Raw genomic sequence first — 26,176 nt, 5'->3', positions numbered from 1 at the left:
TGGCTTGTTCTTAGGCGAGTTCTGTGATGGACTTAAACCAAAATGTCAGAACTTCAATGGTCATTGAATGACATTGAGTTTTAGGAGGTTAAGTACCATTTTATTTTATAAAATGGGGCATAGACTCATTGTGTCAGGCCTTCCTTTATGGTTTAGTAGGATAAATGTGCTGAGTAAGGAGTGTGTTTTCTCTGTTTTTTTCCATTTCCTCTTCTGGGTCTTCTTGAACAATACATTCTGTAAGATAATTTTCAGGTGTCCTCTATACTCCTATTTATGATTTTGTAAATAGTCTCAGATTTTTAATTGGTTTGGCTGTGTTAGCATACCTGTGCATGGAAAATCCTCCTGATACAGACAAAGCCTAAATCACTTGGACACTTGGGGCATCTTGCCCAGAAGAGGTGGGAATGAAAACTGTTGCAACTGTCGATTGTTTTAATTGATGGACTTAATTTATTGGAATGAGTAGGGATCATCACTCTAATCCAATGAAATACCTGAAATATGAATAAAATGTTAGAGCATTCGATGTTGAGGGTGCCTTTGCTACTCAGTTAAATTGCAGCGCTAATTAGTAGTAGTCTTCCAGCTGCATTTCATGACAGGTGTTATTAGTAGACAATACTTGTTGCTTTTATTTGTAGACTATCTGACTTTGTCTTTCTGATCACAAACATGCAGTGAGACTGAAATCCAGGGAGAGCCCCATTGCAAAATGAACGGTGACAACATTACAAAATGCTGTAAGGGAACAGTTGGCCCCCATTAGACCTTATTGGGGCTATAACAATACAGAAAGTAAAGTTTTGTCTTCCTTTGGGAAGGTTAAAGCTTGCTATTGTAATAGCTATGTAAGAGGCTGGAACAAACAAGATGGTTTTGAGTTTACAGCTATGGCATCTAATCATACTCAAAACCAGTTTTCTTTCTATAAACAGAAAAATGCCCTGAGCTATCTGCAATCCCTTCAGAATAGGGTGCTCAGAACAGAAAATAAATTTGTCCAGTAACTCCTGTTTTGCAGACTTTTTTTTGCCAGTTATTTGCTAAATACTCAAAATGTGCACTCGGATGCATGCTAATCCACTGGTACGTTTGCTCGGGAGCAAAGGTGGCAGAAATGGGGATGTGTACTCCAGCATGGCGTGTCTCCTTCCAGCCTGTCTATGTCAAACCTGCCTTGTAGGTAACAGTAGGTAGCAATCCTCCAAAGGGCTTTGGAAGCCCACCTGTGGTCCAAAGAATGCTATCACCAGCCTGTTCCAGCAGAGTCAGGTCAGAGTATGTATCATTGAATAGTTCTTCCCAAGAGGGAGAATAGCTTTTGGCATAACTAATTAGCTCCTGTTTCTGCTTGGAGCCTGCATCAATCTAGCTACTGTCAAGTGAGTCCCCTTCCAGAGAGTAGTCCTCAAAATCGCCGTGAACTGAAATTCCCTTCCTTTCTCAGAAAGAATGAAAGAAATTTGGCAGTATATATTATTGAGTCTTCTTTAAAACATAGATTTGAACAAGGGGCTCTGATAGAAATTTATATATATCCCCCCACCTTGTGTTGCTTTTGCCATGAGGGATGAGTTCGGATGCCAGCTGACGGTGTTCTCTCTTTGTTACTCAGTCACACAGGTGGGATGTTCCTTTTAATAAACCACTATCCTTTACTGGTGTTGCAGACAGACTTTTTAAGGCTCTCAACTGCATTCTTCTTTAAGCAGTAAACATATGTTGTCAATTTGCACTTTCATATTTGTTAAATACATTTTTTTAAGCCTTGATTGTACAACTAGAAGCTTCCAGTAGCTTTACAGAAGCTACTGGAAGCTTCTAAAGTTTCCATCTATGATTGATTACAGCTCTTCCCAGTAGAACTTCATGCTGTTTATTATGTAAGTGAACAATACAGATGTAAAAGCAAGGCATGGTATCAGGAATGCAATTTTATTTGAAGTACAGCTTAAATGTGAAGAATGCTCTGAAATAACTCTGTGTAATTTAAATCATTGTCCTTAGAGCTCTTCTGATTTTGCTTAATTTGCTTTTGTGAAGTGCAAAAGAAGTTAAATCAAAACTGCATGCGTTTGTGGTTATTTTGTATTCATTTAGTGTGGGTGAGTTATATGTGGGAATCAGCCCAGGGTTTCTAATCCCAAACAAAACTCTGCTGCTTGAGCTGATAATCCATAACTCATTACTAAGACTCTGAATAACTGGTGTCGAGGATGGTGGCTGAGTTAAGACCTCTTTACATAGGTCTGCTGTAGATGAAGGCTGAGAGAGGTTACACTTTGCGCAAGTGTAAATTCTGTAATGCTTGACAAAGAATGAAATGCCTGACACAATTAATTTAGTTAGGAATTGAATTCAAGTACAGAAAAAGCAACTCTATTTAAAAGTGCTTGCATATGCCTTAGTACGTTTCCCCCCCGTATAGTAAATGTTCTGTTTTCTATGGCTTTAGTGTTGTGAAGGACTTCTTGGAGCATTTTCCAGGTAGATAAAGTAGTTGATTTGTCTAGTGGGGTAGAAATATAACTTTGATGCTATGGTAATTGGGTGCAAGTGCACTCTAGGAAACTTGAAATGAAAAGAACATGATGTAAAGGATTATTTGAAGGAATTCTGATGGTAGAAAGGAGAACATTCCTTTCTGTGTCAACTACCCCCCCAGTTCTCCAATTCCTCTATTTTGGGACAATATTAACTTGGGGAGGAGCATTATTAATCCTGTGCATTAGGTAGATGGTGTTACATGATGTGTAACCGTGTATGAAATGAGTCTTACTCCTGTTATATTTTCAATAGTTTTATTTTGTAAATAAAGATCTCTTAAAGATTTCAGTTTCTGGGGTTCATCTAGGCACCGCTTTCTGAATGTCTGAGATATGGATTCTCTTTTATCACTGCTAATGTCCTTCCTACTTTCTTTTAAAAATAAAATATAGTTGAAATATTGTCTTAGGGATAAAGGTTTTTAAAAAAACCCACAATAACAAGTACAAGCAGAGCGCCAAATAGGAAGCTACCTACTTAGGAGCTTTATTTTTTTTGGTCCTCTATTTGCAAATTTTTGTTTCTTTATTCAGCAGATTTAATTTCTTTTTTGTTTCATTTCAGCATAAAAATAAACCACATGTGGTGACCTTAGCTAGGAGCCACTCCATTTCCTCGGCAGCTGCTGCTACATGCTGCTTGTCTGACAGACAGGGCTAGGTCATGCTTACCAGAGGACACCCTTGTGGTCATAACCAAGTTGTAAATGTCACTAAGATTGTTTCTGAATGCCTATCACATGTGTATCACCGATTCTGAAGTAGATAAAGTCAGCCAAAGATTCATTTGGGAGTTGGGACTCCCAGAAGATTACTTTTAAAGCCGAACAGCAGCAAGAGTTGTGACATGCATCCATAAGCAGCGGCAGTGATTTGACAGTTATTTAGCCCTCAGTTACTAGCCCTTTGGTAGAACTGACAGCATGCCTGCAAAGATAGTGAGGCCTGTTTCAGCCCCATTAATGTTGTCTTGAATGTGAGCCTGCAGTCTGAAAAAATGATAAATGTTCAGTGATTGATGATTTTATAGTCCCAGGGCGCTTAGGATGGTTTCTGGTAGCTGTGAACAATTTTCCCCTCTCCCTTAATTAGGCCTGAGCTTAGGTTTCTCTCTACCAGACCTGGAGAAGTGAGTAAGTGGGAATTGTAAGATAACGTTTACACAATGTTTTTCAAATATTTGGCTACAAAGGAGGTGCAATTTTGAGTGCCAGGTCTGTCGTGTTTTGGTACAGAATAAGTGATTCGGTGCACATCTGATCAGTCTGAATGGCAAATACCATATTCATACCTTTATATGGAAAAGCTGAAAGCATTTTGAAATGTACAAAAGAGAATGTTAAGTAATTGGGTTGATTAAATAATACGTGCATCCCAGGGCTTCTGTGTTTTCTGTCTCTATACCTTTGGTGCCAGCTTTCAATAAGCCAGTGTTTCCTGACTGCATAAGGGTCACTCCAAGCCTGCGAAGTTGGCTATAGTAATGCTAGAAAAGCACAAAGCAGTATTTCAGTTTGAGTGCTTGTTTGCAAGTCAGGTGACAAAGTTGTTTATTTAATCGCTATTTGGAAGTAAACCTTTTGTCAGTGAGCTATGCTCTTTAGTAATGTGATAGTGTCAAAATGCCTATTAATCTGTAACATTAATAGCAGGCTGCAAGGGGAAATGGAATTTCTTCTTCTCATTTGCACTAACATTTTTTCCTAATGTCAGTGACTCTTCCTGACCTTTTTACTGTGTTGTTTTATTAATGCAAACAGAAACCTTAGGAAAAAAACTTCTTCAGACTAATTTTACTCTTTCAGTGGTTAATGACTTAACACTAAGAGGATTCGAATATCAAAATATCTCAGTATTATTCATTTTTTAGAAATATTGTCCACGAGGACATAGCTTATTAAGAAATTATGTGGTTTCCTTTCGATGGGGGAGAAAGAAAAGAGGGAGAGAAAGTAAAATGTGGGCAGGGAGTAATTTCTGTGAGAGATAGACCCGAAAGCCAACTTTTGTGATTAATGACCAATTGTGACGCTGCACATTTAATTAGGAAAGTGTCATTACACTCAATTAGCAGGGCTGCCAAATAATCTGTTTAATACTCTGGTCTTTTTTTCTCTAGGGTTTTGCAGACAGTCCTCATTACAGTGATCACTTGAATGACAGTCGATTAGGGCCCCATGAAGGATTGTCCCCGACACCTTTCATGAACTCAAATCTGATGGGTAAGTAGGTAATTCTTTACGAGTATCCCCTCAAAGCCTCTTTGGTCAGAAAGAGACATTTTTCATTCCCTTGTCTAGGCCTGACATGTCAAGCATCTGGAAGTTGCTCCGTTTCTCATAGCAACGCTGACTTTCCTATTGAAATCTTTTCGTTGGGCAAATTCCTCATAAAGGCCATTGTCCAGGACTTTTTAGAAGGAGGAACCACCTAGATTTTCTCAAGTTGATGTAGAAAGCTGATATATTTTGATTTGACTTTTACATTTCATGTGTAAATTTTAAATTATTTTAAAGCTGAATTTTTCTTAACTTTGGCTGAGAAGACATCTATAGCAATTTCTAATTTGTGCATTTAAAAAAAAAAAGTATTATTTTCCTAACACTACTGATTCCTGAACTACCTACCAATTTACTTCAGTTAATAATTTGAGGGCTTGACTCTTACTTTTAATTTTCTAATTTCTTTTATATTAGAAATGTTGTCACTTCTAAGAAATAGATCTAAACTCCTATTTTGCTAGGCAAGTGTTGTTACTGCTTCCAGGCCTGTGGGTGTCCAACATTTTCTGCTTTTGCAACTGGAAAAACAAGCAAGCAAGATGTGTATTATATTGTGAGCTTAGGTACTGAAAGCTTTTTCTTCATTGCCTGCACTTTTGTGTTACCTGAAACATGTTAATGTATTGATGGCATTGTTTGAAACTCTTCTTCTCCCTATTCGAGTTTGGAGCATAAAAATGTTGATTTCAAAATATTTAATGTTTGGCAATACATAGTCTTGGGACAAATTTTTTTCTTGTATCTTAAACTTAGGGTTGACTCTGAATGTTTTTTCTGAATTTGTAGATTTGATATTGTTTCACTTATATATTCTGTGTCTTGTAGACATGACCTATTTTGTGATCTCAGTATTGTCCTTTTAAGACACAGCCATGGTAATCTAAGTGGATTACCTAAATCTAAATCCTGATGGTCTGCATTTTCTTTTGGAAATCTTTCTACTTTGCTCAGTCTTTGTTTACTGTAATTTTCAAACAAAGCACAGCTATTGCTGAAAACAGAATTTTGTTTAAACCTTCATGTGTGAACCTGAAAATATGTAATTTTAAAATGACCGTCTCTGTAGTCTTTGTTTAGAGAGAATACATGTCGATTGGTCAATGATACTTATATCTGAAGACAGTAAAGCTAAAATGTAGTTTCCCTTAGTTATTTTGATAAAGCAGAGTAGAGCTTCCCCCCAGTACTCTTTCAAATATGTTGTCTTTTTTTAAATACAGGAGACTAAAAAGACAAGTTACTTCAATTGCTTCTCCAGTATTTTGGTCAGTAGGATGTATGGAATGACTCTAGGCTTTGTAGCTGATACTGATTTTATTTTACAAAAATACATAGCAAAGTTTGATTTTTTTTTTCTTTTAATTTTTATTACCAAAGGCAAACTATTTGCTCATGCTTTTGAGCCACCCAATTTCTAAACAATATATGCCTTTAAATATATGAAGAAAATAATTGGTGCAACCGTATCTTCTTAGTTTTTCAGTTTTATTGAAGAGATGGCTAGGTGACTCCATTAGACATAAGAGAATTACATCGTTAATACAGATTTGAGAAGACTCCTCCATTGAGATTATTTTGTAGAGAATTAATGAACTGCAAGATGCGAATGTGTCAGTCAGTTACCCAAAGCAGCTGTGAACTGAAATAGTTCTGTAATGCGTTATGCCTAACAGTTCTTAAGGATTTTATTTTGTTGGAGCAATAGTACTTCATTTCCTTCTATATGCAGCAAAGAATTACTGAAAGCTTTCCACATATATCTTTAAGAAATGTACACCTCAAAACTCTAGAAGTATGCTTTTAAAAGTGTTCCACCTGTGGTTTTTTGGCTTGTCATAACAAAAAATTATATTCATTTTACTTATGTTACAGTACAGGATGCAGCTTTGTATATCATACTTTCACATCATGAATTTTTGCAGCATATCTTAAGTTGGTGCTGAAAGTTTGGAGAGTGGAATGATAAAAGCTACATAAAAACATTGAGTAATAGTTTTCTGTGTAGTACCGCTATCTGTGTTTATGTTTTGGTTTTTTTTTCTATTATCGACAAGAAAAATGAGATTTATTCTTAAGTTTTTTTTTTTTAGACAAAAAAATGTTACACAGTTTGTTAATATCAAATCGTGGGCACGTTCCCATAAACAGAATTAAAACATCCATTTTATTAGTTACTGTAGATGATATTTAATACATCAATTGATTATTCTGTGATCTTCAGAGGCTAAGAACATGAACTTGATGAGCTTATAGGAAGTATCTCACTAGGCTTAGAGGAGTGATGGAGTGTCTAGGGTTCCGCACTGAAGATCTAAGAAACAATCCCTTCCCAACATTTTATCATGACTGAAATACATCTTTGAAATAGTTAAAAACTATTTAAAGAAAAAAACAGAGCAACAACATATTTCACCATTGCTGTCAACACTTAAGAGCACCATTAAAAGAAAGAATTGTGTGTCAAGGGGATGTTGTTATTTTGTGTATTATGTTCAGCCGTAAGCATATTTGCCTGAAGAGATAGTGGATTATAAAGTGCCACTGTCTTTCATGATGGAGCTCTCAAACATTTTAATGATCTTGTACATTGCAAAAGAGAGAAATTTTGTCTAACAAGAGTTGATAATGATTCAATAATGAACAATTTGCCACAGAAAGATGCATTTCCATATTCATTTAGATATTTTTTGAAGTGTTTTGCAGAGGAAGTAAAGCTATTATGTTGGATTGGTTAGTGTTCTTCACTAATGAATTCCAGAATTATCCTGTTGATTTGTTAGTATAAAAAAAGAAGGGCCGTTGCTTGTATTTTAAGTAAAACCACTGAATCCTTTTGGCACCAGCATAGTCTGTTAGTATCCATAGAGATATGTAGAAAATCAGGCTAAGATATATTGGTGGTATTGTAGCTCCATTTAGACTTGATAATCTTTGCTTATTCAACACTTTCTGCTTTAATTACATTCTAGAAAACTATTCACAAGGATACAAGATTCTTTTCTCTGTAATTATGCTGCCTTTTAGTACTCTACGCTTGCAAGTAGAGGTCAGTTTTTGCTAGGACCCTTTAAGCATGTGGTATTGTATCTTCTGTTGTCCTGCTCCCTGGACTTTATTCTACTGAGCTTTTCTACTGCTGCTTAGAAAGCAAGCAGATCATTCTTGCATATAGGTTAAAGGGGTTTTTGTTGGTCCTTCCTGAAAATTTGAAGCAACTTCATTTCTTTTATGTGTCTGTCTTTCCACAAGACATAGAAAGGATGAAGACAAAACTCTTGTGCTCCATGTTCGTCGTCTGTGTACTACAGTTCCACAAGCTTGTACTTGATAAAAAGTCATTAAAAAATTTAGTCAATAGTGAGTGAGAAGGTGGTGGTGAAGTATAAGCTTGCCATGTTGAAATCAGTCCCTTGAAGTAGAAAGAGAGATCATTCTTCCAAGTTTTCTTTCAAGTATACTTCCTTGTTTTCTCATTATTTCTTTAACTAGTTGGTTTACAGTTTAATTGGGTTAAATTTTAGAGCTCTGGGTGTTCCTGGGCTGGCCACAGGGTTTGAAGACCTGTCAACCAAGACAACTGGAAACTGTCATAATCAGAAACTCTGCATGTGTGGGAAGGGAGGATTTTAGATCATTTGCATCTTCCCGACCTCACCTACTCACTGACTCCAGTAGACCAGCTGCGGGGTTGTAGTTACTAGTTTATTTCATAGCATCTGTTGATGCTGTAACACTCACCTCTGTTAGTATCTTAGTGAGGTGGTGACTGTGCTCCACCTCCTTGCAAACTAACTTCTGCTTTATGCCAGGTATGGCCATGATATTTCCGTATGGCCAGCATTAGAGTATGGAGGACCTGACAATGCAGGGAAGTCAAGACACACATCAGGCAGTATTTACAAGGGAGGGAGTAGAAGCTTGTTACAGTAATTAGAACTAAAAATGAGTCAGATTGTTAATCAAAATACAGTTTCTTATACTGTAACTATTTATACTGTGAATATAAAATAAAGGGTAAGCCTGCTTCTTGTCCTGATTGAAACATGTAGGTGAAAGAACCAAACAAACATAGTACTCTCTAATGGAAGCAGAATGATACATTTTTGTTTTTTTTGCAGTGAGACTTCCTTTAATGTTGGTTGTACTTGATGCGCTTGAATTACTTGGGTGGTTTGTCTTCAGGCTTCACAAAGCTGGGCTTGCAGGTAAATTAGAGAGAGAGACACACACACACACACACACACACACCCCCATTTATTTTACCGTCTACTAGTGTTTAACTGTCTTGTACCAATGTAGCAGGTGGTTAATAGGTATATGCTGGGTAGAAGCTGCCGTGCGGTGCTAAGGGCAGCAAGAGTGGAGAGGTGCTTGATGGGTTGAGGCCAAATACCATGAATTTTCAAAGGTAGTCTTTTGAGTTACTGTGAAACTAAAGACTCCTTTTCTGCATGAATCATACAAATGAGTGATCAATACCTGGATTGGGATGCCTTCTGATTTTAGAGTTACTGTTCACTTAATTGACTTGATTGCCTGATTGTGTAGGTTTGTAAGAATGGCTGTGCTTCTGCCAGTGCGTCTTTCAAACTAGTAAAATTACTATGTCTAATTTTCACTGTAAAATCTATTGTTTGACTTGTAAGTTAAGCACTCCAGTTGGCTTGGATAGAGTGGTAAGTATTTTTAAAGATGAACATTAGGGGCATTTTTTGAAGCAACGTGGTAAATAGTTGAAACCTCTAAGCTTCCCAGTATTGATATTGTTCTTGAACAGGTGATATAAGCCTTTTAAACCTTAATTTGGGAAAGGTTATTCTCAGTAAAAGGAGAGGCTTTTGAACTTTAAAATACAATTAAAAGAAGGCATGCATCTGAATTCTTTGTCAGTTAAGAATCTAACTAATCTTCAGGAAAACTGCTAGTTTTCTTCCTCAGTAGCACTTCAGTAAAAGGATTTTGGAATCAAAGAGATAGAGCTTAATTATCAAATGATTTGATGGTGAAGGCAATAGTAGGAAGCAAGCAAGGGTAAATAGTTATTAAAATGGCAAATGTTAAGAATGATGCCATTATATTTTTTTCTAGGAATCTTGCTTTAATTACCCTTTAGGAAGGGAGAGGGCTGATGCGAGTAGTGAGTTGGCAGACCTTGTATTTGTCCAAAATAATAGTTAGATTTCCTTGAATTGCCTTCTGTAGTCATTACTAATTTAACACATGGAATAAAGTAGGCATCACAAGGGAAATGATCTCCGGAGACATGAGTAATGGCAAGATTGATCTGAAATAATTTATACATGGTTACATCAGTATTAACTTGGAGAATGGTGGGGACAGAATATTTTGAATCCTTCAGGGAATTCATTAGGAAGAAAAAGGAAAATGTGAAAAAAAGAAAATGACAAAATAGGGGCACAATAAAGATTATGACAAGTGCTTCAGTTCATCTCATTTTACAGGAGTAGGGCAGTAAGTTGAAAGAAAATTGTAAAAAGATAGCTAATAAGCTTCACATAGTGCATAATTATCTGTCAAATATTATTGTAGGCTAGGAGTTCAGAAAAACTTTTCTTAGTAAAAAAGACGCAAGTGTAAGATCATCCACAGTTACAATACTTAGGGGTACAAGTCTCCTGCTCCAAGACACGGGTCCACCACAAGCCATAGATTGCAAACTTCCCATGCTGGAAAAGTTCCTTGAAATTTACTTTACAGTAACTGGCATCATACAGTTTCACAGCATTATGTGTACATTTTATCAAATCACTTATTGTTGTGATTATTGAAGCTAAAAATATCAAGGTGCCGACTCATCTATATGTAATACAGCATGGCTACTTTTCTCAAAGTCAGCATTGCCATTGCTTCACCCCAGTAAAGCGTCATGGTTTTTTGCTTCAGATAGGCTTATGTTTTGTAAAAAAATTAGTTTTTTCCAAATCATTGCATATAATGAATCTGGCAAATGGAAGTTTTACATTGAAATTTCCTTCTAAGAATGTTTGTTCTCCTTTTGGGGCACGTCACTGTGCTTAATTGCTTGATTGGCACAGTTTTTATATGATATTATAGATTGGCTAAAAGCCTAATGTGAATTTTGTAGTATTTTGTTGTTTGTAAAGAAAATGTCAAACTCAGAGTAATGTTTTAAGTTAAATTTCAATGATTTCTTCCTGTCTTCCATATAATTATATGTATCATTTGCTTCATATATAAATATGTAAAATCTCCATAAGAAATTGAGGGGTATTCCCCCCCGCCGCCCCCCCCCCCCCCCCCTTTTTTTTTTTTTTAAATGCTAGCAATGTGTGTGTTCATTTGTTCTGGGGTGCTTCTGCATCTGGCTGTGTCCCAGCTCTGGCGCGGTGTGTTGGGCAGAGGCAGGCTCTTGTCAGTCGTACCTGTAAAACCTCGGACCTGACACGCCGGTTACTGCCAGCAGAGAGCCGCCGATCTGCAGGCTGAAGCTTTCTAGGGTTGCGATGTTTTGTATCTGTTGGTACAGGTTTAGATTTAACTTTTTTTTTTCCCCAGGTATTACATTAAATAAATTCCACTCACACCGAAGAATTGCTCTCATCTGCTCTTCATTTTCCTTTTGTGAAAGCTAATGGGTTTCTGGGAAATTAAATTACACAGTCATTTAGTGGCAGTGCTAAGTGCAGGCATTTCTACCCTTGGGTTTTTGCTCACAAGAGTGTGTGTTAAGCTTGGTTTTTCCTTATGTTTACAGTAATGTTTCAATCAAATAGCTTTCCTAACACTTCTTTAAATACAGTAATACCGCAAGGCTTTCTACAAATGTACCGGGGAGCTCGTCTCCTTTGTAATGTTATGCTGTAGCAGGTGTCCGCTTGTGCTCTCTCCCCCTTGAGACTTTCATCTTCTTCCTCATTAGCAGCTGTGGCAGAGGGGCCCTAAGAACCCTCCTCAGGTGGTGCTCAGGTGTGGGTCTGCCAGGTAGGTGCGCGGCCGCAGCTGCCTCCCTGCCCGCTCCTCCGCCTCCCCTCGCCGCCGCTGCTGGCGGGAGGCCTGGTGCCTGCGGCGGCTCCCTGCCTGCGGCGGCTCCCAGCGCAGGAAGGTGAGGAGCGGGGAGAGCAGGTGCACGGTGGTCGGCCTTACCCCTCCCCGTCGCAGAGCCGCTCGCTACCTGACTGTGCCGGAGCGTTGAGGCAGCGTATCCCTAGCGAGTAACGGGAGGATTGTGCAAGTTTAGAAGATTTTTATGATCTCCAAATCAGCGTCGGAGTTGTTTTCAGACTTGGTGTGCAGTGCTGTGGTTCAAGGAAAAAAACAGACAGGTTTTTTTTTTTTCCTTCTGGCAAGTAAGAAAGTGAATAAATCTGTCCTTGAAAATCCATGAAACTGTATGATTTAACATTGTCCTAGGCAGAGCTGCTGATACTTTTTCACTGGACACTACTGGTGCCACAGGTACCTTTGCAGGACTCCTATATAGGAGTCTCTGCTAATCTACAGCGTGTCCCACGAGCAGAACTTGCAGTTCTGGTGGCCCGTGGGCAGTAGTGTTGCTTGCACTGTGCGCTAACAGGAGAAAAAAATGGGAACTAGTGCTAATCATGTTGAAGATGAAATATTGCCTTCTTCAAAAAGGTCTCACACTTAAACCCCAAATTTTTGTCAGACTAAGTACTTCTGAATTACCAGTCTGGGAATTTAAACGTGCAAGTCTATGGCTTTTAAATTGTGAAATATTTTAGTTCTGGTAAAATTTGTTCTGCAAAGCTTGGTTTTCAGTTAATGCAGTCTGATACATTTGAGTGTTGATTTATTCACAGTGTACTCTGCCTCTGAAAAGGGGAGTAAATAGTAATCTGATGTAATTTTTAAGTCTTGCATTTCCTCTTTGTTATAACATGTCAGTTTAGCTGCTGTAGGGTATGTTTATCTGTTACAAGCCTCATCAGTGCATGAAATGCTGAAAGGGCATATTTCTCTCCTGTGGTTCCTGCCATCCCTGGGCACTTCTAGATGTGTTCCAGTGGATGGGATCAGCTGGGTGAAGCTGTAGGATTTTAAATTTCAGTCTGTCTGAAGGCGCCAAGCCCCTTTCCAGGGAGGAGGGAGGAGGGGGTGATTCTTTCCCATACTGGTGATGTAACTTCCCCATGAGGCAGTTGCTTAGGGATCTACATAATAACTATTATCCTGTTCAAATAGGAGACTGTAGAAAGCTCACTGGTGATTAAAAGATAATTTTGTAATTTTTCATGGCTTGTCTTTGTTTTGCAATAAAGATGTTTGCTTATCGCCAGGTGCATAAAAATCATTTACTTAATCTCTATTTCATTCCATTAATTTTTTTTCATTCTTGCGTGCATGTAGCTGCAGCCTGTCAGTTGCTAGCAGTCCAGTTTTTAATAAATGCAGCAGCCTGTATCCAGTGATTAAATTCTGAACTGATCAACCAAAATGTTGTAACTAGGCTGCTCATGCCAAAACAAGTGGCTTTTGTGATTTGGGGCATTATAGTATTTGCATTAATATGATTTGAAGTTGTTAATAGTTTTCTTTAGAGACTGGATTTTAGTGAGTCAAATGTTTGTTGCTGCTGGAAACCTGACTTTGTTTAGATACACAGACACCTCAGAGGTGAAAGCAAAACAGATGAAATTAAATGAGCGAGCAGATAAATGATGCGATTTTATTTTTTAGGTGAATGAAGATGTTGGACCGCTAATACTGTTGTTTTTGTGAGTTGCCTGAGTGGCCAATGTGTTTTCCTTAGAGTTGTAAGCTGCTGTAGGTGTGCAGTGCTTCAGCTATATAGTGGATTAATGGAACAAGTATCATCAAAAGAAAACAAAATTTTTTAATTTGATTTTGAAAATAATGTCTGGGCACTTTCACTTCAGTCCAACGTTGCACCAAAGTTTTGCTTATGAAAAGTGGGTGAAAGATTTTTCATGTAACAAAATGTGCAGAAGACCAGAGAAACTGCAGCTCATTCTGTTAAGTGATGGTAATATCTTGCTTTATTTGGGAGGCTTTGTTGGTTGCTGTCTTCTGTGCTTTTCTGAAGGCTAACAGCACTGTGGCTTTTAGATGGGTGTTCAGCTTCTGTCACTCTAACGCATATATGTATATTGGGAAGTCAGCTGAAAATTCTGTGGAGTTATTTCTTAGGCATCCAGATGGAGGGTCACTTTGAGAAATAGGAACCTTGTTATCCTTATGTGTGGAAGCTTCCCCAGGATGGCATTGGGTGGAGGGAGGGTGCTGTTTCATTGGGGGTTTATTTGGAAGACACTCACACGAGTCCCCCATCTGAAGATGAAGTAGGATAGAGTTGATACATCATTTTATGTGGTGGTGTGTTATATACAGGATTAAAGAAACTGACAGTATTTGGGATTGCTGCTACTGATTCCTTTAAATAAAGCAGTAGCCTTAAGTTCAGTGATGAAATAAAAAAGGTTCATTGAAATGGGAATGGGGAAGAGACACAGCAATTACTATTGAAATAAGCTGAGACTGATTTTAGTTTTTCCTAAAACTGCTGAGGTCTGGCCATGAGCCTTAAAAGTAGTTGGGAACCAAGCGCGCTAAAATATGTAATGCGTAAATGTAAAAATGTGTAAATTCAAATTGGGATTGTAGAGACTGTGTGCAAAACCAGTACTATTGTTACAATAACTCTAACAAAATTTTAGTTTAATTCCCAGTGTAATAGGGACCTCTAAAATAACCCTGGCACTTCAGGCACAAATGCAATACAAATAAGGCATCTTGCAATTTCTTCCTCTCATACAGTGGGACATAGAAAGCAGAAGTCTTGAGAGTGATGTGTGACTTGTTAGCAGTCTTGTAAGCTTCAAGGCTGATCCCTGGGTCTGCATTGAATACCTAAATGCATGACTGTATCATAAATAAATGTGTATCATGTTTAAAAAAAGTTCTACAGAGATTCGAAAGAGTGTACTTGTACACTCTTTATCAGGGTACTGCAGTTTTAAGTATGTTTTCTGCATCATAGGAGCAAAGTGAAGTTTGCCTTGCTATTTTGCTGTGATAAATAACACTTTTGTTTCTGACTGGATTAATTTCTTTCCTATGACATCATGTATTTGTTTAACATATTGCTAGCCCATTACAAGCTGTCACCTCAGATTTATTTATATATTTATTTGGAGTCTTGAAGTATTTTCTAACTTAAACTACAGGCTGATTGACATGCTTGGAATAGAGATTTACAAAAATAAATTCCTTACAGAACCATATTCCTTAAATATTCCTTACCTATCTTAAAAGTTGCATTGCGTTAGGAAATATTGTAGAGAATCTTCTGATCACGTCACCCTAACTTCAAAGGAGTTTGCAGACGCTCTTATGTGTGTTATACTATAGAAAGCATTTAGCACACCTTAGTAGTCTACCTGTCACTCAAAAAATGAGATTTTTTTAGCATATTTATAAGTTCTTTTTTCTTTAATTTTAGAGGACATTTTGTTTCCATATAGATGTGTTACATTATTATACAGCTTCAAGTTTGAAAGATATGGAAATTGATACAGATATGCAAGATGAGAAACTGAGCTCTTGCTTATTTTCCAGGATACAATTCTGTCTTACTTTGTACTTAGAGAAATGTTATCCTTTCACCTGACGTGAATTAAATCTTTCTTCTCAATGATAGGTGAGGTGATATTTTTTTTTCAGCAGTGCTATGTTCTGTGGCAAAAGATCTGCTAATATATTTTACCATCACCAAAACAATTATTTTTTTTTTATATCTTCTGGGATGGATATTTTTAAGCTTAAGATAAACGTCACTAGTATTACTAGTGTTTAAAACATTACTTTATAAATAACGAAGCTGAGAAATCCACATGCCGTATTTTCTCGGGTGTCTGAATCTATCACTTTTCTGGGTACTTTGGGTTGAGCTACGAGAGCACAATCTGAAGCCACTCGTTCATGCAGTGCTCAGTTTACCTTGTGCCGCTATGTTGTTCTTGCCCAGCGTACTGGGGGCTTGGGGGTTATTTTGTTTTGTTTGATTACCGAGAGTGGTGGGAGGAGGAGCGATGATTGGCTTGTCTTTCTGGTGCTTGGCTGCCTTTCCTTTAATTTTTTTGTTCACTGCTTTTAGTCATCAATGACAATTTATAAACAGTGCATGTTTCACAATGATTTCAGCCTTGAGTGCCAAACAACTGTATGATTTTGTTCCTTTGTTTGACAGCTATCTGGCACTAAGCCCTGTGTGCAATTGTAATGAATATTTTTGTCCAGTATATGTGTATATTCTTCATTTCATTTATATTTTTGCTATTATATTAGAAATGTATCTTCTTAGAAATGTCGTTCAAAAGGTACATGGTAAAAAAAAGCCAAGAACTTTGTAAAGCTGTTAAATGAATTGAGTATAAACCTGTTCTTTCAGTATTTTGGAGCAGAGGGTAAAGGGAGAGGGGCCGGAAGAGAAATACTGCTGGTTTTCATTGGTTCAGTGGCATGGTTGCAAACTATGAAAAGGAATATGGTTTGTTGGCAGAAGGAAAAAGCCCCTGTGTTTCTCTAGTTGGTAACCATTTTATGTAGGATAGTTTGCTTATGTATACACAATAAACAGTGGGCTTTCAGCAATATATTTAGAATAGAGTAAACGTAAAGAATGATTTTTTTTTTTTTTTTTTTTTTTTTAAGTATAGAGGATTTTCTGTATTGATTTATCTCATTTTACCTACATAGAAGAAAATTTGGAGCACAAATGTCTTGAACTCAAGATACTGACTTTAGCTTGCTCTTCAGTGCTTGGTTGACATTCTGCAATATGAAGGAGGCAAGCTTCCCTGTTGATTGTACTCCTCCGAGTTTCTGTTTTCTGTGCCTCCCCCTCTTCCCCCGGCACAAACACAGCTTAGTCTCATGATAGAGACATAGTGCAAATGCCAGTAAACCAAAGTGAAATAAAACACCAAATTGAAAGGCAGTGATTCATCAGGAGGAAATGTTATCCAGGCCCCCATAACTTTTTTCCTTCATTTAACCTGTGCTCTAAAGCATCATTATTCCCTTGATAATCAATTTCAGTGCCGCTATTGAACTGAAAGCTATGTTTTTAAAGTTGCCGCTGCCCTTCTATCTGATCTCTCCTATTTTCTTGATGGTATTTTATGTTGCTTTCTTGTTTGTTAATGCAACACAATTATGTGTCATTGGTCCCCTTTATTTCCTTCAAAAAATGCCAAAACATCAGAGTTCAAAAATAACGTAAACTTTAATTTGCACTGAAATCATCAACAGAATCACCTGTCCTCAAATCTATAGAGAATAACTTTACTGTAGTTTTACTGTGCAGTTAAACCAGTATTTTTGTCCCTTGAATGCACCCATCTGGATCAGTACACTGTTCCACCTGAGCACTTCCATCAGGCTCACACTCAGCTGCACTCTGGGATTTTTCCTGTCTTTACCTGGCTTGTCTGTCTTCCTCGGTCTGTTGACTTTTTTGACTGTTTTAAGAAAGGCCATTTTTTGTGGTTTTGTGCAGATGTGTTACTCTTTGTAAATATATTTTCTTTTGTTTCCTTCATCTTAAATATAAAGGAACCGAAGTTTTAAATCTGATTATGCTCTGTTGTTACTTACAGCATGGTACTTACTTGGTTATAACACCTGACTGCTGGAATTTAGAGCATATCATTCTTCATGTTTGCTCTGGTTGTTGTGTGGTTCTTACTCTGTGCACCCATTACTGGCCAGTGCTATCGGTGGGATATCTTGGTAGAGGAGTCTTTCTTCTGTTCCAGTGTGGGTCTTTTTGCTTGTTTGTGAGACATTTGTACATCCAAAACTGGTATCTTCTAAGTGGTCTTTAAGTGCAGATTCTGAACTGGGGTGCTGTGTAGTGCAGTAAGTATTCTTTCACAGGACAGATTACTGTGCACTAGATTTGGAAGATCAAAACTTTGTTCTCATATTGCAATGGAGGTGTAGTAATGCATTCTCTGATCCTCTGTTAGAGGAGCTAGAAGTTGTGGTGAATGGACAAGAGGGTAATAAAAGCCACTATAGGAAAATATGTTTTAAAGTGGAAAAATAATCATTTATTGAGTGCCAACTTCTAAAACAAACCTGCAAGGCTATGGCTTAGTTACACTGGAGGAAGGAATATGAGCCAGATGTTAAAATATCCTTCAATTAGACTCTGAAAGAGTGAGTTCAAATGCAAAATTAGTAAAAATTTGTTTATTTCTCTGTTAGGTCAACAGCATGGGTTCAGACATGCTGAAGGGGAACTTTGTAGTTTTCCACTGCAAAAAGCAAATTCACATACACATTTTTAGTGTCCAGTATTTGTTATTTAAAACGTGTCCTTTTTACTGAAGCTTCTGAGATGTGTGTGGATGCTTTTCAGAACGCTTGATCCCTTGTAGCATGTACCATGCTGCTCAAGGCAAGAATCTATAGATGTCACAGTCATCTTGCTACACAGGATGAATCTCTTTGCCTAAAGATTTTCTGCCCACAAAGCCTCTGGGGTGGCTCTGTCTCCCTAAGGATGTTCTGTTCGACTAGCCATCTGAGCTTACTCTGCTGTGACCAGTTTAGAAAGTACTAAATCCAAACTTCTTCACATTTCATTTCTGCTTGCAAATAACAACAGGGGTCATATTGTTTAAATACATATGCAGAGGACACTGCTGACCAAAATCTGAAATAAGGCACAAAAAGAACTAGTTGGGCTTTAAAAAGACATCATCACTTTAAACTTCTTTTGTTTGAAGTTTGTTGTTTTTTTTTTTTTTTTTAATTTAATTTGTTACAAGAATCATGTCAAGTGATTGTAACTGCAGGATACTGTCCAAAATGTGTTTTCCTGTTTTGTTTTTCCCTTCCTTTTTTTTCTTTATTGCTAATAAACCAATGTGTGTAATGAGTTTCATAGCTTTCCTGATTGTGTCTCTCTTTGGATACATTCTTTGGTTGTATTGGCCTGCAAGAGATGATTAGTGGCAGCTGGTAATAAAACGTGAAGTTTCAATATACTGAATAGATATCTGGTCAGCTGTCTCCTTTCAGGGGTCTGTAAATTTGCTATGGGGAGCCTGGGGGACCACCTTATGAGGAACATTTTAAAAATATATCTTAATGTTTTTAGGATTTAATGCAATTAATGCTTTTTAAATAGTTCAAAATTTCTAGCAGGTAAACTTAAATTCATATCTGGTTGTTCAGTTTTCAAATTCAGTAGTCTAAAACGATATGCGTTGACCATTTTGTTGTGGCAAGATGCATCTTTCCCATTTTTGCAAATTTATAGAAGCAGTATGTCAACAATGAGACATACAAAGTGACAAACTAGAGCGAGTAAATTTCATTTTGAGCTTTTTTTTTTTCTTTCTTCTTTATTATTTATATTCTTACCCTTTCTGGCTTTTTGCTTTTGACTGTCTTTTTGATAATTATGTATTCCTGTGTTCTCCCCTTCCTGTGTGATCAGTGGAGTCCCTAACTCCCTTTGTAGCCTGTTCAAGGTCTGTTGTGGTGAGGAGGAGGAGGTGGCCCTTCACCTTCTCTACTGCCTCCTCCTGAGAAAATCCACCTGTTCTTCACGAGCAGACTTATTGCAGTGATTTAAAAAGAGGGTGGAAATACAACTGCGGATTACTAGATGGTCGTAATTAATCTTTTGTATTTGTACACAGAACCACGCTTTCTAACTTATGATGCCTTTCTTCTTTCTGTCCTGTTGACCCTTTTCAAATATTTGCTTAAATAAGCATTGTTGGGAGAGCTGCTCATCTATTTTCTGTTTTGGAAGACAAAACTAAATGAAAAATTTTCCACGGACTTCCCTTTTTTCCCCAAGGATATTGATTTTCTTTTTTCTTTTTTTAGAATAACTATCCATCTTGCAAAAAATATTTTCATTATCAAGAACAGCCTTAAAATATAAAATAGCTCTAAGTAGTGTAGGCATTCTCTCTGTCATAACTTAAAAACCCTTCTTTTTGTTGAGAATGTAAAAGTTATCAACTCCTTAAGAACCAACTCGGTAACTACTGTAAAAACAAAACCTAAAACATTCCTCATAGCTTTTTAAAAAATAACAAAACCCCCTCAGCCTCAATGTAATTCCAACTCTTCTTTGCAATGAGACTTTTACTGATAGAAGATAAATTCTTGGTCCTTTTCCTGATTTTTTTTTTTTATTTTTTATTTATTTCTCATTAAAAATTTTGGTTTTGTTAGCTTTTTTGCATTTGCAACTTTGACAGCTACTGGAAATTCTGAAATATATGCGGTTTGTGTCACGTTGAAAAAATTGTATTGGAATGAAAATTTTATTTAATACCTGAAAGTATAGCATGATTAGTTATAAAAATGCTTATTTTGAAGTCAAAGCCAGTTATGCCTGCCCAAGGTTTAATATTCCTTTTTTATAATGAATCCAGCTGTGAAGCCTGAATGGAAATCAGAGAGCTTGATGCTAAGAGCTGATCATAAGGAATCCAGTTAGGCAAAAGGTAAAACGAAGAGTTTTTGTTGACCCTGGATAAAGCTGAGTAACATTAGTATAGATGATTAGATAAAAGGCACCAGTTAAGCAGTAGCTCATATCTAAACTTCAAAGCATTCAATTTAGCTGGGTTTGTAGGTTTCTATAGTAGGTAAAGAACATTCGTAGTAGTATTACAGAGGTTCTTTGGATTTGAAGGCTTAAAAGAATTGCATTCACTAAGGGAAGTATATACCTAATTTTAGTTATGTTTTCAGTTTGCAGTTTTATTTGTTGAATGAATTCTGTAAAACTTTTTTTAAAATTGAGCAAATGCACGTCTTTTGCTTGTTAGGGTAACGTTTGCATTGACTGCGTCTCATTTAACCATTTTTACTCAAGAAATCGCCCCTTCAGTCTTAGCTATCAACTGTCCTAAGTTCGACACATTTTTACCTCTGTTTATTGTAAATACTAATTTTGCCGTATTTGTGATAGTGTGAGTACTTCTTGCAGAACTCCATTTCAGTACTTCTTGCAGAACTAACCTTGTAACCAGTTACCATTGTGCTGACAAGATGAGTTTGGTTTTTTTTTTTTATAACGGTTTTGTTTGTTAACTTCTAGCTCCCTCTTTCCAAACAGTGGTGCTTGTCTAATTTTTAGTGAATGAATAAATCAAAGCTACTTCTTACAAGATAAATTTTACTAATTTATACACTATATACTTGTGAATTATATATGTTTTATTGATAACTTTGCTTCTCTATATTTTAGGGGTAAGAATCGTAGTGTAAGCAACTCTTCACTGGAGTTCTTTGCTATAGGAAATGTCTCAAGAGTTATGTATTGTTTTGTTTATGGATTAAAATTCGTGTTACTGTTTTCATTACTCCTTCACTGATTTGAACAAACTGATCAAAATCTGTTACTGTTCTTTTGATGTCCTTATAGCCTGTATAATTTATATAACAATTGGATCCCTGATACCTATGCCTATATACCTACTTTTAAAAAATTGTTTTCAGAAGTTCACTAAAATTTGTCTCTGGTGCATTTCATGCTGTCTTTGTAGAAATTCCCTTGCTCACAAGCAGTACCATCTTTTGCCATCTTGGAATACTCTTTCCTTTGAAGTTTCTCTGATAAATCTTATCCTTTTGTGCTCTAGTTTCCATGTGTTGAGCTGAACCCTCACTTTCTCTGTCGTCTGTTTATTAGGTATGTCACAAGCAAGCAAAACCCCACTCCTTTCCCACCTTAGTCAATGAGAAGAGAGGCTCAGTTTTGTCTGAGGACCAGACGAGGTTTAGTGTTTGGGGCATGCCTCCTACCAGAGACACATGTGTCCTTAGCTTCATGCATGTAGCATTTTAGCACAGGGGAAGGCAGGTAAGGTGCTCAGACTGGCCTGGACACTTGTGCTAACTGTCCCCTTGTTCTCCCTCTTGCTTAATGTTTCCAGGTGAGGGTAAGCTTTACTGAGGCTTTTTCATTTTGGATGAGATTCTTTGTCAAACTCTTTCCAGCCCTTTCATTGTGAATGTCGCCAGCTGTTAGTTTTTTGCCTCTTAAGAGATGTCAAGTCTGTAGCATAGCCGTCAGCTTGCCCTGTGTTGCATATGAAGTGTGACTAATATTAGTACTTAATTCATTATATGACATTTTTCATTTCTTTTCAAGAGCTTTCAAAATGAAAGAAGCTGAATTTAATCTAAAAACCTGATCTTAATAAAGAAGATAGCCTGATTTTTAACACTGTAGGTTCCCCAGATACTCAGTAATTAGCATTCTGCAAGTGTCCAGAATAGAACTGGTCATCAGGCCCTTAATTTAATGATTTATTGATTAATGATTTTTGTATTCTAGTGAGGGAGAACACTTCCTCATCTGCTGCTGGTCAACATAATTCTGCAAAAGGATGTGAATATTCCTTTGATATTACTCACGTTTGTTCTTTAACCCTTCTGTGCTGCTCTGTCTAACAACACCAACTCTGCCACCTTTCTATCGTGCGGAGTTCTTGGATTCAGGACTCAGATTTGGCCCTGTGAAAAGGCGAATCCTACCAAGACTCTCAACTGAGAGCAAAATGCAAATGCTTTTGTGCATTTTTCTGCGATCTTTGAGATAGGGAAGGGAGGAGGCCAAGCAAAGAAGATAAAAGGGCCTGCAGCAATACAAATCATGAAATGATCTGGATTCGAACTATAAAAAAATGTGCCGTCTGCTTCTGACATGATTTTTTTCCCCCTCTTTGTATTAATGATTTAAAGTATGCTGTAGTCCCGTTGTGTAGCCTCCTGGATTGGGAAGGAGGAATTGCCATTGACCTAAAGCAACACGTAGTGCTGTAGAGGGCAACCTAACAACTTTATTCTTATCATGCCTACTATACTTATTTCTCCAAGTAGTTCTCAGCAATTTATGTCCGAAAGCAAAGCTTAGGTGGTTCAGTAGATGCTAGACTTGCCTGATTTAACTGTATAATTCAGAGGTGTCTGCTCTTCATATAATCCATTTAAGAAAAACAAAAGTAAAACGAAGCTCTCTGCTTAGGTACCAAATGGTAGAGTCCTACCTACCTGGGCACTTACAGCATTCTAAACGTGAAAAGTGCGTATTAATAGTTTGTTTAGTCTTTTACGTTTCGGTTGCAACTCATTTGACTTCTAGCCCCAAGGCATAATGTAATTTCAAGAGAAGATGCACTCCTTGTCACATTTGTTTCTTGAGTATCTTCTTAACTGTGCAAATACTTAACAGTATAGTGTGATAAGCTCTGGCCAAAATGTGTCCATATCCTTATGTCCGTAATGTTTATTATAACCCTAAGTTGTCAATAACACAAACATAAATTAACAGCTGTAATTGGCCTTTTTTGCAAACTGTAGTCAAAAGCAGCTAGGGCTCTGATTCAAGTCTTGCTGTGGCGTGATCACGTCACATTGCGTAATTTTTTATCTGCTTGTTTTAAAACTAATCTGTGATACTTGCTTTAAAAGAAATAAAATAATTTCATAGAGAGCATTGGCAAGCATGTAGATAATTTTTTTATAGTTTTAACTTTGGTTTTTTTTCGTTACCGGTGGTCCTGTTTGTTTCGGAATTTTGTCTAATATATCACTGAGTACAGAAGTACATTCTTCCATTGATTTTCATCCCGCTTTGTCCTTTATCTCTGCTTGCTTGCTGTTGTTCAGGGGTTGCTTTGTGAAAGGTGCGAGCGTCGTGCACGGTTTATTTTGGCAAAATGAATAATGTTGCCATTGATCTGGGTCTGAGCCGACTGTCCTTCCTGGGGCAGAAGTTCTTAGCTTCAGGTTGTTTCCTTCTTGCAGGCTCTGCTCAGATTGCAGCGTGGAGCCGGTGGTTCAGCTCTACCCGGCACTCTATTAATATGCACAACATGACCGGTTTCGGGGGAAGGTTATTAGAATGCTGGTTTGTATCCTCCAGTGAATGAAATGATGTGTGATTATGAAGTCATCAGGCATGGACCAGTAAGGCTCGAGAGAGCCTCCCCCCCAGGTCCTGGGGGTGCCATTGATTGGTGACCATGTGTTTGTGCCCGATAGACTGTGAAATGGTGTGTTGCTACACGGCTGTGTTGCACCTGCGCCCCACCGAGGTGATTGATTGGTTTGGTCATGTGGAATGTTCCCATCTGGTCTGCAGTAATGTGGTTTGTTTTTTTTTTTTTTTTTTTTTCCCTGGGTTTTTTTTTTTTCCTTTCCTTCCTCTTCTCTCCCGTTTCCCCTTCATCTGCAAATAGCGAGCGCTGGCTGGGTAGTTAGAGCAGGCAGTTGCAAAAGGCAGTGCGAGTCTTTGCCTGGAGAACAAAGTGGGGCTACTGCAAGTGCAGCAAGCGCTGTTTTCATTTCTGCTAAAAGATCAGATAGTCTGCGGTGTGCTCATGAGCAGCTTTGGGACATACAATTTTTTTAAAAAACTGGGGTAGGGATGGGATACGACAACCAAACCCCAAAACCTGTGTGTTACTCTGCAGATTTCTTACTGTTTTTACAAAAGCGCTCCGCTATTGTAATTAGATTACCCAAGTAGCAGTGCATGTGGAAGATCTTATTTAACCTCAGAAAAGTAGTAGTTTATTTATTGAAAACTACTGATGTTGCACTTTAAATGCCAAGAAATTATTTTAGTTCCTTTTAAAAAAATTCTATAGTTACATTGGGCGGTCTTGTTTGATATTTCTTAATCTCACTCCTTTTTCATAATTGATCTATTCATTCCACTTAATGACTAATTACATATCAGAGCACATCATCAGCAGCATTCATCATTGTAGAATGTAATAATCAATGACATTTCAACAAAGGAAAAAATAAATATGCAAATAAGGACTCATTAACATTTGCATGAGCTGTTTGAATAATCACGTTGCTGACAAGGCTGTAATTAACAGAAATTGATGCTGAGTTCAGTATTTGATAGTGTGTTTTCTCAGCGTTTTATTGTTGTCACTGCGGGGGCTGGAATGAAGTTCTGCTCTACTTGTACCTTGACTTAGGCTTGATGTGATGGGTTGTGCCAGGTAGCAGAGGCTTCTGGGAGTCCTTAATTCATCTGTGACCTACACTTAATGCATAGAAAGATATTTTACTTAAATTACCATATTGTTAATGAAGGACTGTTAAATTCTTGGTAATTATACAACAACTGAAGGCAAACCTTCTCTCCAAAGTCAGGAAAACTAAAAATGATTCAATTTTTTTTTTCTTTTTTTAATTGAGAATCTTCTACATGAGTCAGGCACTTTGAAACTATAGGATTTCTTATTTGCATTGAAAATGAGGTATTGATGTAGGGGGTTTTGGTGGTTTTTTTTGTTTCTTGTTAATCTGGCACAGTGTATCAGTGTCAGGAGGCTTGAGCATTATTGTAATTGAAAATCACTTGCTAAGGAAAATGTTGTGTAATTATGAAATGTACAGTCTCTCTCTCTCCGTCTCCCCCCCTCCCTTTTTATTATTGCAACTTTAGTCCCCCCTCCCTCTTCTCCCCCCCCCCCCCCCCCCCCCCCCGCCCCAGCTTCCTCTTTTTGTCATGGATATCAACTGAAACGCACAAAACACAATAAAGCTGTTTATGTCAGTTTTTTTTGGATGACTGTAAGTGCTGATTATAACAAGTTTAAGGAATTTCCTTTGTTGAGTGTGTACCCACGCCATATGGCTCAACATGGAACATTAACTTGACAGGGATAATGGATTGTGGTATATGGAGACAATTTTGCCTGCAGCTTCACTATAACTCATTCTGGTTGGGGATCACAAGTTTATAATATAGGATGCAGCAAACATCCAGATGGATTTACTTTACATAAAAGAGTTGCATTTCTTTTTATTTCCTGCCTGTAATTGGGGGGGGGGGGGGGAGACTTTTAAAAAAAGAATTAAAAAGTAGTAAACAAAGAATGGGTCTTATTCAAAGAAGAAAAATCTCAGTGAAACTGTGTATATATGTGGCTGAACTGTTTTAGATACACGGAAATATAGGTGAAGCGTTGTTACTTATACACATATACACATGCAAGATTTTTCAAGTAGTATCTCAAGTGGTTTTACTTTTCAACATATTTCAGTGTAGCTCCAGTTCTAGAAATACATAATGTTCTAGGATAGTGTGGAAAAAGCTATTTGAAACAAGTCTCTGATTTTTACTTAATTATAATGACTTTTTTTAATCATAAGCAAAATGACCACTTAATTAGCATTCTGATACTTTGGTAATGCTCTGATGGTACCCTGTTTTCTTCTGGGGAAAAAAGTAGTCCATATAAGCTTTTTGTAAGATAAGGAAGTAAAATACTGCTGAAATAGTTTAATTTGTTTACTTCAGTGGTTGTC

The 26,176-nt window shown here is 37.4% G+C and overlaps 1 protein-coding gene across 5 annotated transcripts in view; it reads left to right on the top strand.

Moving 5' to 3' along the window:
• Positions 1-26,176, top strand: part of TCF12 (transcription factor 12) — a 175,413-nt gene that overhangs the window by 58,164 nt on the left and 91,073 nt on the right. For all 5 annotated transcript variants that reach the window (XM_082322642.1, XM_082322640.1, XM_082322639.1 and 2 more), the window contains one exon: positions 4,672-4,774. In XM_082322642.1, the coding sequence (XP_082178768.1) occupies positions 4,672-4,774 (103 nt within the window). The remainder of the gene's footprint in view (positions 1-4,671; positions 4,775-26,176) is intronic.

Source organism: Platalea leucorodia (assembly GCF_965183815.1).
Source record: "Platalea leucorodia genome assembly, chromosome: 9".
NCBI lineage: Eukaryota > Metazoa > Chordata > Aves > Pelecaniformes > Threskiornithidae > Platalea > Platalea leucorodia.
The sequence above is the reverse complement of the archived record's forward strand: the minus strand, read 5'-3'. Positions and strand labels throughout refer to the sequence as shown.